Here is a 12,121-nt window from a genome sequence, read left to right as displayed (position 1 = left end):
ATACTGACATAGACCTCAACTATTTTCTAGGATAAATCAACTGATTTCACAGTGGTTCCTGTAAAGGGAATCCTAGTGGCAACTGTTGATATAAAATAATCAGTGTCCTGGGTCTGCCAGTAGTAGTTTAACCTGGTATGTGTAAGTTTATAGATTTATTACCAGTATACTGAAACATTCTCCCGTTATCCATTTTCATCACCCATTGTCTGCACCCAAGACCCCCACCACCGTCTCCCAGTACCAAAACATCCATCTGCATAGCATTCCATAACCAATTTCGTTCTTTGCTAAAGAAAAAGGTGAAGGAAAAGCACATAGATAATGCACATGGACCGGGAAATGAAGCAAGTTGAGTACAAGCTTAATTGTCAACTCAGGTTGCAGAGCCTGAACTCTCAGAAATAGGAGCTCTTGATAACACCAAGAGCTTGGGATTCATGCAAAATATAGAACACTGGCAACTGTGGGGTAGTTCCATTACAAGCGCACAGATAAACAACAACAAAGATAGCAAAATAGCAGTAAACAAAATAATTTGTGGTCACTGCAATAATACCTTGAAGACAAAGACAACGGGAATTGAATGTTAAATATATAAGAATAGATTTCACTCGGCTTGTACAGGAGTGAGCAACACCACGGGCCTGAAAGCTGGTCACTTACTCAGGGTATGCAGCAAGACTTGCCAACTTGGAATATACTAAAAAAAAAAAAATCAAGATATCATGACTCTTGACCGAAAAATTTCATTCACTGAAAGCCTACCAGACATCCAGGATGGGTGGGAAATAAATAATATTAGACCAGGATCCGAGGCTATAGACAGGAAGGAAACTGAAACAGAAATTCAGGAAGTTGTAAATTCCGATTTAGTATGCCCGAATACTGATGATAGTAGACTAGAAACTATAACAGAGAGCACTGACAGCTCAATTGGTACAGACACTACAACAGTCCGCGATAGAGAGAAAGTCAGAACAAAAGGACAGACATATGCAAATTCTATGTAAAGGGTATTTACTGACATAGATATTCTGGAAATAGAAAGGGATTAGAATGCAGCTCCCATCATCCCAGAAATTTTGTTAAATATGCTTAGGAAAAGAAAGTGTCGATTTGGATCGACTTGTAGGTTTTTCCATCCTGACGTATGCAAAACCTCACTCGAGGACAGAAAACACTATGACCTCAGCTGCACATACTTTCACGTGAAAGGCACAGAACGCTACAAAAAGAGTGGCAAGCAAGATAATGGATTTGGAGGAAACTCAATTAATATTTTATACTAAGATGAAAAAGATTTCAAAAGGAGGAACAGAAAGAATGTATGGAACTGGATGAAAGACCCATTTGCATATCATAATCACAGATACAACTACTCACCACAACAGAGCTACAACGACGACAGGCAGTAACCCATACAACATTCAGCACTGGTCAAAACAAACTCGATGTGTCCACACATAATGGACCTGCTAGAAAAGTCTCGCACCAAAACTATCCCAAATAGAGTAACATTATTCATCTTTGCCAACATACAAACAAGAACAAAATATAAAGTACCATTCATAAATGGTCTCCTCACTGAGTCAAATTTAGTATTTGGAGCTTTAACAGAAACCCTTACTGGGGAATATCTGGATACCAAGATATAATTTATACAGGTGTGATATGGTAAATTAGGTCACATGGTGGAGTGGGACTGTATATTAGCGATGACCTTGTATGCCCGGAGCTCCTTATCTCTAGAAATGAGGTGGTAGAGGTCCTGGAAGTAAAAATATATATAATAAACTTAGTTATTATTCTTATATACAAACTGCCAGATGCAACGGCTGGGGAATTCACAGAACAGATAAGCAAAATAGAGAATAACCTTGATAATTTGGCAAACCGAGTACCTGATATTATCTACTTAGGTGACTTCAACCTGCCTAGTCTAAGATAGAGAATAGCAAAAAATAATATTATACCAGGAAATTTATCAGGACATAACCAACCACAGATTAGAGAATTACTTAGATTCTGTGACAAATTTTCACTCAACCAGCAGATATCAGAGCCAACTAGGAACGAAAATATTCTAGATCTGGTCTGCATAAACAATGAAGACAATCAGGGATATTACGATCTCAGATACCACATACTCAGACCACAAGTTCATTGAAGTGCAAACTGCCATCAATATTCAGAATATAGCTAAAACAATGATCAAGCGAGAGGGGGTTATAGTAAATTCAATTTTAATAATAAAGGACAGACTAGGAGAAAATAAACAGGGAACTTACAAACATTCAATGGGGAAACTGTTCAAAGTATAAAAATCCTACACAAGGACTAGAAAATCAGACTTCTGAAGCATATAAAGTATGTCGAAAACATGTTCCTTTGAAGAAAGCCAGAAAGAGGTCCAGCGTAGAAAGAGAACGCAGATGACACTACAAAAGAAGAACAAAAATAACGGAAATGCTTAAGCAGACACGACTTTCTCAACAGAGAAGGAATAATTTGAACTGGGAGATTGACAAAATCGAGCAGAGACTGAAGTATTCATATCAGATTGAAGAAAGGCATCTAGACCAGAATGCAATTCAAAAAATAAAGTAAAACAAAATATTTCTTCAAATATGCGAAATCAAAAACAAAAACCACTGCCAGTATTGGACCTATTCGTATGAGTGAAGGTTCATACACTGAGGATGACAAATAAATGAGTGAAATCTTGAAAAAACAGTATGAGGACATGTTTAGCACTCCAATAAACAGCATGAAAGTGGAAGATTTAGGCGTGATATCCAAAGCCCTGTAAATATAACTGATATCAACACGAGTGTGGCAGATTATGAAAGAGAAATGGACAACATTCCCTTATTCTCAGCCCCGGTTTCAGATTCATGGAATTCAATATTTATAAAGAAATGCAAATTGCTAGTAGCACAGGCATTCAGTATAGTGTGGAGGAAGAGCTTGGACACGGGGGAAATACCAGATGCGCTTAAATCAGCAGACATAGCCTTTTAACACAAGGAGGGAGCAAAGCATTGGCAAAGAATTATTGACCAGTTGTACTAACGTCCCACATAATAAAAGTATTTTAGAGTCCGGTCACTAGTTTCATGGAAATCAATGACCTCCACAACCCAACCAAAATTGGATTTATTGCGGAAAGATCATACCTTCCAGAATAGAGAACTATTCTATTCTACACTCCAATATTACCAAGAGTTACTTTACCACTACGACAAAATGACTGAGGCACTAGAAGAAAAACATTTTAATTGTAAAAACTTCAAATTTTAAGTGTTGCAACTTGGGCAAACACACATCAGGCCAGTACAGATATGAAACATTACACATATGTACACAAATGCACAGGGAATTACAAATAAGAAATTCATGAACGGGTGGCACGGCTTCAGCAACACATCACAATAACATAGACAAAACATAAATTTTAATCAATACTACCCGGTAATAAGGAAGGTGCAGTTAAGCAGCGGTGGATGGTTTATCAGATTCCTGAGGAGTTTATGGACGTGAAAGGAGTTTTTCTGAGGCAGGAGGAATTTGTCAGATGTGGAAGGGATTGTTTAATGCAATAGTTTGTCGAACACAGAACGAGTTAGTTCCCATGTAGAAGTTAGCAAAGAGGACTCCTGGTGGGGGACCGCATGGCTACCCTATTAACATGGGGTCGGAGTAGCCATGGGAAATATGTATACGCACATATCAGAAGACATCTGATTTACCTGAGGGCCACTAACACTAGTGGCCTCGACGAAGACAGGAAACCGGCGGGTTATCGAAGGTTCCCCCATTTTCCAAGATCTTTTCCAGGTAAATTTTATAACTTAACACTGTTTTGGCATTTAGGGCTTCGGAAGGTAGGCGATTCCATTGGCTCATAACCATGTGGGTGAAAAAGCATTTCCTGTTCTCAGTCCTACATTGGGGTTTGGTGATCTGGAAATCTTTGGGTTTTGTTTGTGTTACAACTAACCTTTTGAAGAAATTGTCAAGATCAACATCCTCTAACTAGCTCAGTATTTTAAAATTTTCTATGAGATCCACCCTGTCATGCCTGATTTGCACTGTTGTCAGCCCTGTGACCTTCAAGCGTTCCTGATACGAGAGATGACTTAGCTCTGGAATGACTTTTGTTGCCCGGTGTTGCACCATCTCCAGAGCAGCTATGTCCTTTTGAAAAGGAGGTCTTCCATGCTTGGATACAGTAATCCAAATGGGGGCACACCAGAGATTTATATAGTTGAATCATTACCTTCTTTCCCTTAAAGTCAAAGGTACGTTTGATTATTCCAAGGGTTTGGTTAGCTTTTCTGACTGACTACCTGTTGTGCAACTTTCAGTGAGTGGTGGATTTTGACTTCCAGGTCCTTTTCCTCATCAATCTGCTGTAATGTAATACATTGATTTGGTAGTTGTGGCGTGGGTTGTTGTGCTCCACATGCAGGGTCTTACATTTGTCGATATTAAAAAGAATTTGGCAACTTCTGGTCATTTGAGTTCATGTAGATCTCATTGTAAGGCTTCGATATCATTATAATTTCCCACTTTACCATAAATCTTTGAGTCATCTGCAAATTTGATGATGTGGTTTGTAATATTCCCATCTATGATATTAATGAAAATGACAAAAAAAGGGAAGGTCCCAAAATGGACCCATGAGGAATCCCCCTTACCACATTTTTCCATTCAGATTCATTCCCATTTAGTGCGACCCTTTGTTTTCGTTGTTTCAACCATTTTTTTATTCATTCTAGTATTTTCCCATTTATTCCATTATCCTGTTCTTAATTTGCCAGGCTTTCATGTGGTACCTTGTCAAAGGCTCTAACAAAATCCATGTATGCTTCATCAACCAGAAGGCCTTTGTCTGAGCAGCTGGTTACCGTTTCCGGAAATGTGAGCAGGTTTGTAAGGCAGGATCTGTTTTTAACAAACCCATGTTGTGTCAATTGTAAAAGATTAATCACTGAAAGATGGGGAAAGATTCCCTCACCGAGAATTCTCTCCATAAGCTTGTTGATGTCAAGCTGATCAGCCGGTAAGTTCTTTCTGCCTTATTTTAAAATAGGGGTAACATTTGCATATTTCCATTCAAAGGGAGACTGTCCCTTGGTCCAGAGATTTTGTAAAATTTAATTTCAGCGGTAGCATAGTTCTTCTGTCAGTTCCTTTATAACTCTTGATTTGATTCCTTCCTCACCTTGAGCTTTTGAGTCCTTTAGTTTTTCAATGTATATGTATATACATACATTGTATATGTGTATTTATACACATTTACAGATAATGTATATGCAGATATATTGTAAATGTATCTGTATATTCATGTCTCTCCAACGGGTTGTGAATGGGGCCATTTTGGTACAAAACTTCCTCCTTAATCTTCTGGAGATTTGCACCAAAATGACTTTGAACACTTTCCCCAGGTTTCTGCCACACTAAATATACAGGCTGGTTTCCACAACCGCCTCACTGCTGTATAAACACCACTGTTACACTGAAGTGCCGGTTCTCACATTACCAACCAGGACCTTAACCTCTGACCTGACTTAAGCTGCTGCATAAATAACACTGACTCTCAGTATTGGGCCAGTCTCTTGTTGACCGGGACTGCTACACTAGTCCCTTACCTTCCGTCAATGTTCACTTAAAGATGCTACATATCCCATCCTCGCCTTCAGGGTACCTATATACCAAATTGTCAGAGCATGTGTAGCTCTTAGGTATACCGGCTAGTTGGTGATGCACTCACTCAGCACCTGAAGAATTGTTAAGGTTTCATAAGTTCTGCAATGCCTTCTTGACTCTACTCTGCCTTCAGTCCTCTTCAGTGTGCAGACGGCTGCATCCGTCGACTCCACTGGGAACCATTGCCACCGTCTTGATGTACTAGCCCGGCATTCACTGTTGCAGGACTAAGCTCTTGAAACACGTTCGTCCTACCTGTTGGCAAAGACCTCTCACATCAGGTCTATCTTACGTTCGACACAGCTTGCCAGTCCTCAAGTCCTTACAACAAGGTCAGCTACTAAGCTGACTGCTAGATACCGCCTTTATCTTTTCTTGGCTCGGCACTACTGATGAGCTACAGGTTGATGAAATCTGTCCAGCCATGGTGCAGTGACACTTAGCAAACGTGTAACATCTTTGACTTTCAGGCGTAAAATCCTGTCTCCGCCAATCTATGCACTTTTCTTGCAAGACGTCGCTGTCATGCTTCGTGCTGATTGGTTCCTACATGTAGCAACGTCTTAGTAACCCTGACAATCTGGTATTTTGAGTTTCTAGTACTCTAGCGTCGCTGCTGTCTTAGGAGAAAGTGTCCTCGCCCCACTGAGGCCTTCTCACCACATAATTACCCTTCTTGAGGTTATCTTGAGATGATTTCGGGACTTTTAGTGTCCCCGCGGCCCGGTCCTCGACCAGGCCTCCACCCCAAGGAAGCAGCCCGTGACAGCTGACTAACACCCAGGTACCTATTTTACTGCTAGGTAACAGGGACATAGGGTGAAAGAAACTCTGCCCATTGTTTCTCGCCGGCGCCTGATATCGAACCCAGGACCACAGGATCACAAGCCCAGCGTGCTGTCCGCTCGGCCGACCGGCTCCACTCTTCATCGTTACAAAACACATTTACACTTATCGAACCTAATTTCACATGACTAAAATATACCGGCACGAACGAAAACAACAATGTGATGGCTGCCGAATGAGACCAACTTTTATACAGGAGGTAGCCTAAACTAGGCTACCCGGAATCATGGCAATATCCACTAACATTATAGATACATTTATATTATATTTACACTTATATTATACGAACATTTACATTATATGAACACCTACATTAGATATACACTTATATTTACATGTACACTTACATGTACACTTACATATCTCCAGCCAGTAAGGCTGGAGATGCCACAATGGTGCTGGAGTGCCACAATGGTGCTGGAGTGCCACAATGGTGCTGGAGTGCCACAATGGTGCTGGAGATGCCACAATGGTGCCGGAGTGCCTCAATGGTGCTGGAGATGCCACAATGGTGCTGGAGTGCCACAATGGTGCTGGAGTGCCACAATGGTGCTGGAGTGCCTCAATGGTGCTGGAGTGCCACAATGGTGCTGGAGTGCCTCAATGGTGCTGGAGATGCCACAATGGTGCTGGAGTGCCTCAATGGTGCTGGAGTGCCACAATGGTGCTGGAGTGCCACAATGGTGCTGGAGTGCCTCAATGGTGCTGGACAATGGTGCTGGAGTGCCTCAATGGTGCTGGAGTGCCACAATGGTGCTGGAGTGCCTCAATGGTGCTGGAGTGCCTCAATGGTGCTGGAGTGCCACAATGGTGCTGGAGTGCCACAATGGTGCTGGAGTGCCACAATGGTGCTGGAGTGCCACAATGGTGCTGGAGTGCCACAATGGTGCTGGAGTGCCTCAATGGTGCTGGAGTGCCACAATGGTGCCACAATGTGCTGGCACCATTGAGGCAAAACACCGGAGTGAGAGTCAACATAAGTAAGAGCAACTTTTCACCTGTATTAAAACCCTAATAATTACCTTACAGGCAAAGTATCATCTGAGAAGTCTTTCCTAACATAATATTGTTTAACTGTAAACTTTAAACATATGTTTACCTATGAATACAACAGTGTCTTTTCCTTTCAGTGCATCACCATTTCACTCCTCCGGAACCTCTTCCTTCTTTTCCGCCCATTTTGTTTTTTAGACCCACCACAACTCTATCCACGGGCTTCCGCGGACCCACCGCAAGTCTGGCCACCAGCCGGCCCCAACCCACCACTACTCCGTCGGCCACTGAGGCCAGTTTTAACACGGACAGTGAACAATCAGCAGATTCCCCAAGGATCAACTTCCCAGAGACCTGGCTCTGGAATATCGTCCTACTCCCGTAAGATACACATTTTATGTTCCTAAGTTAATTAGTCTTGCTTAATAGTCAGTGAATAGTCACCTTGTATGGGAAACAGTGAGTTGGCTTTTCTTAATATTAATATTCACTCGACTTCAGAACAAACTTTTCTCCACTTAATTTCATGTAGTATTTCAATTTGTACTTTATAATATCCCTATTTATGTGAAGTGAGATGCTATGGATGTCCTCAGTCCCTGCCCACATGATGTGGGTTGTTGTCAGGTCCTCAGGGGTGAGCAGCCAGAACCTGACTCTGCCGGATACCATAACACAGTGGGTGGGCAAGGCCGTGTGTACCCACCCACAGAAGGGTCTGGGACTTTCACAGAGGGAGTTAATCACCACTTTCACCCCCTTCTTCGTCGACCTCACCCTTCCCCCGACTGTCAAACGTGAAGAGATCCTCCCCGTCAAGATGTCTGTCTTCAACTATCTCGCCCAACCATTACCTGTAAGTCTGCCTCAGCCAACTATTACCTGTTAGTTTGCCTCGGCCAGCCAGTGCTCGTAAGTCTGCCTCGGCCAGTCAGTGCTCGTAAGTTTGCCTCAGCCGGCCAGTGCTTGTAAGTCTGCCTTGGCCGGCCAGTCGCAGTAATTCTGCCTTGGGTGGCCAGTGTTCGTAAGTCTGTCTGCACTGGCTAGTGACTATAAATCTTGCCTTGGCCGGACAGTGCACTTAAATCTTCCTCAGCTGGTTAGTGCCAGGAAATCTGCCTTGGCTAACCAGTGACAGTAAGTCTCCTTTAACCTGCCACTACCCACCAAATATTTTTACTTCTACGTTTTCATCGCATTTTAAATTACCCTTTAAAATGTGATTTTGAGAACTTTTTTTAAGAGTTTTTCAAAATGGGGCCATAACGTTTTAAGAATTTTTTTCATGATATGATATGACATTCTAAAGCAAACATTTAAAACATTCATGCTTACTATTTAATTATTATGCTGTTACTTAACATGCAAATATCAAATAACAAACATTTAAATGTGGTACAGAAAGGTAAAAAAATGGATAATAATATTTATTGAATTGAGAATAATTCATTATTATTCATCAGTGAATAAGAGAGAGAGAAAGAGAAAGAGAGAGAGAGAGAGAGAGAGAGAGAGAGAGAGAGAGAGAGAGAGAGAGAGAGAGAGAGAGAGAGAGAGAGAGAGAGAGAGATATTCAAACAGGGACAAAGAGAAACACGTACAGAGATGGACAGACAGACAGACAGAGAGTCGGGAAGGAGACAGAAAGGGAGAGAGAAAGGTGTGAGAGTTTGGATATGGAATTTTTAAAATAGTATTTGAACTTTGGATAATTTCTAAAAAAAAAATCCTTAACTCCTTTAACCTTATTCCTGTCGTGATATTCCTATATACATCCGTCGACTTTACATGAAAGTCTGGATGTATCGCCTGAGGAAGGATTTGCTTAGCTAACATACCAAGTATAGTAAGCATCTCATTCCTCACTCTGGAACCATATAAGAACAATTGACTAGGCTCGAGCAAACGCCGAGACCTCAAAAAGTGGAAATCCTCTCCACTTAGGCCGTTGACCTTCGCCATTCGCCGGAGCGAATATAACGAGTAGCTCCTGGGCTCTCACAACAAAATTTCTTGTTGTGTAGTGCTATGAATTAAGCCGTAAACTCACGAGTCAGTCTCAATTTAATAACAGAGTGTGGCAGAACAAGAGTATCACAATAAAAATGTGTGGGATGTAACGAAAAGACAATGTTCAACATAACAATACAATTTATTCAAATGTTCAACATAACAATACAATTTTATTCATGACGTTACTCGAATTTCTTCCTGTGACACTTTCACTGACAGCTGGACACCAGCCCCGAAGACTGCATAATGAGTATGTTTGAGTTCACACTCAAACATACGGTGTGAACACAGAGGAATCAATCAAGCAAGCAAGACATCCTAATCTATAATCACAATTGCAACAATGACACAGTAGGCTAGGAGACACGCCTCCAATAACCTCCTATCTGTTTCCTACGCTTCTTGCAGCCTACATCTGCAATTGCGGTTGCAATGCAATCAAATTAGTAGCCTACCAATGACATGACCATGATTAGTGGGGTTACTGGCAACTCCAGCAACTCTCCTCATTGAAATCTTTGCGTTAACACTCCGTCCCTCGGACGAACAACAATCAATAACAAATTGATTACGTTAATATCAATGTAACATTTACGTTAACTTAATCTTGCTTTCTCACAGACAAATCAAACTGTACAACTGTCACTAGTAACTAAGAAATTACACAAACACTCTACCCATTGAACATTCTGTGAATAATCTCCATTAATCCCTATATACTTCCAAACAGCTGATTAATCTCTGCACAAGTTACGTTATCAGTTACTATCCCCAACGATAGTTAACTCCAATTAAAATGTCCAAAGTACTAAGAGAACGATAAACACTCGTGATTACCCTTGAGCAATTTATTACTACCCCGAAGATCAATAATTAATTAATACAAATAAGTAACCTTTCACACTGCCTCAGCAATTTACATTAAGGTATGAATTCCGTCTGTGCCTTCCATACTCAGACCAATTCAGATGGCTAATAACGATAATTAATCACCACGTTTATGTTATTTTACACTGACGTTACTCTTCCCACGAGTCAATCAAGTTACCTGTCCTCTGACAGATCAATAACCGACGTTACGTTAATAGAACAATGGAGCCTTCGTGTGAGTCGATCAACTCGAATCGAAGGTAATTACTTTGACTTCCTGGAACCCGTTAATTACCTGCCCCTGACCGATAATTGCTACAGACAAGTAAAATAGTAAGATTCAGCCTTCCCCGGAAATTCTACAATTCTTGTCTAGCTTGCTAGGCTACCTGAGAGACTAACACAGCTGTTCCTAGAAAAATTATTAACCCAAACGCATCTTACGTTACTCAAATTGTTAAAGAACAAATTCTCTATAAGCAATGGGTGTTCCCTTGGTTACGTTACGTTAATTGCCTTGCAATCACCTCACTGAATACTGGACATCGATGTCCTACCAGATAAACAGGAATATATAACTAACACCAAGTACTCGACTCGATGCCAGAGTTTCACCCACGAAAATTATAAATCACAATAACAAATTACAGTGATTTGCTATGCAATCCGATTGCAATGACAATACTGCAGAACACCAGTAAATAACGCTCAGTGCTTTGACCCACTAGAGCACGGCCCCCTCAATGATTCACTGATTGCAATAACCCACATGGTGATTGATCAACACTAGCAACAATCACCCACAATTACAACCCCCTTTGCAATAACACACGGCAAGGGCACTAATTTCCAATATATTAGAACACAGCTCAATACTTTACTGTCCTGTTCCAATCACCAACAGTGCTCTAATTACCTCTTAGAACACGGGCCCACACGTTGCAATAACCACAGTAAATAACACACTGGGCGTCGTGACACTACGATTATATATATTTATGTACCTGCTGATACCTGTAGCCTAAAGCTATCAAAACGTTAATAAGAACACTAAGGAGGTCACACACTCCTTAAATCATCTTGGGGTGAGTGATTAGCGATCCCACAGATCGATAATTACCCCCGAGAATTCACTTTAGACTCGACAGAGCGGTCGGCTGAAACTTCCAGACAGCCTCGTCACTCACCACAATTCTACCAAATTTACGTTAACACGTCAGCCACACAACATGTATATAATATCACACTTGTCACGGCCCTGGGAAAATAACACAAGAAATAACCACACTCTGGGAGTACTCCACAATAATCAAATGCCAGGAATCCCCGATGTTACACACTCTTTACCTGTTCACTTAGATAACCGGTACCGGACTTCCACACCTGCAAAAGATTATTCTACATCGAACAAGATAACATTCACGAATTACCATAAATTCTACCAGAGTGGAATATAAATATTATTTGGACATCCCTCACAGTCCTTGGCCAATCAATGTAAACTTTGTTCCCGTGTGTGCCCACACACACACACACACACACACACACACACACACACACACACACAATGTACGTCTGCCTACACCAGACTATAAGTCCCTTTGGCCTAACAAATGTCAATAAAGGTGAAATTCTCACATGCCTGCACTTCACTTCACCTCTACAGGTGCTTAGTGACAATGCT

At 41.3% G+C, this 12,121-nt stretch overlaps 1 protein-coding gene across 1 annotated transcript in view; it reads left to right on the top strand.

Moving 5' to 3' along the window:
* The window catches only part of LOC123774736 (murinoglobulin-2), a 308,702-nt gene that overhangs the window by 181,526 nt on the left and 115,055 nt on the right, over window positions 1-12,121 (top strand). Inside the window, 2 exon segments of the mRNA XM_045769279.2 lie at window positions 7,692-7,935; window positions 8,182-8,410. Of these exon segments, the coding sequence (XP_045625235.2) occupies window positions 7,692-7,935; window positions 8,182-8,410 (473 nt within the window).

The sequence above is a fragment of the Procambarus clarkii genome, chromosome 68 (assembly GCF_040958095.1).
Source record: "Procambarus clarkii isolate CNS0578487 chromosome 68, FALCON_Pclarkii_2.0, whole genome shotgun sequence".
In the NCBI taxonomy this organism is placed as follows: Eukaryota; Metazoa; Arthropoda; class Malacostraca; order Decapoda; family Cambaridae; genus Procambarus; species Procambarus clarkii.
The sequence above is the reverse complement of the archived record's forward strand: the minus strand, read 5'-3'. Positions and strand labels throughout refer to the sequence as shown.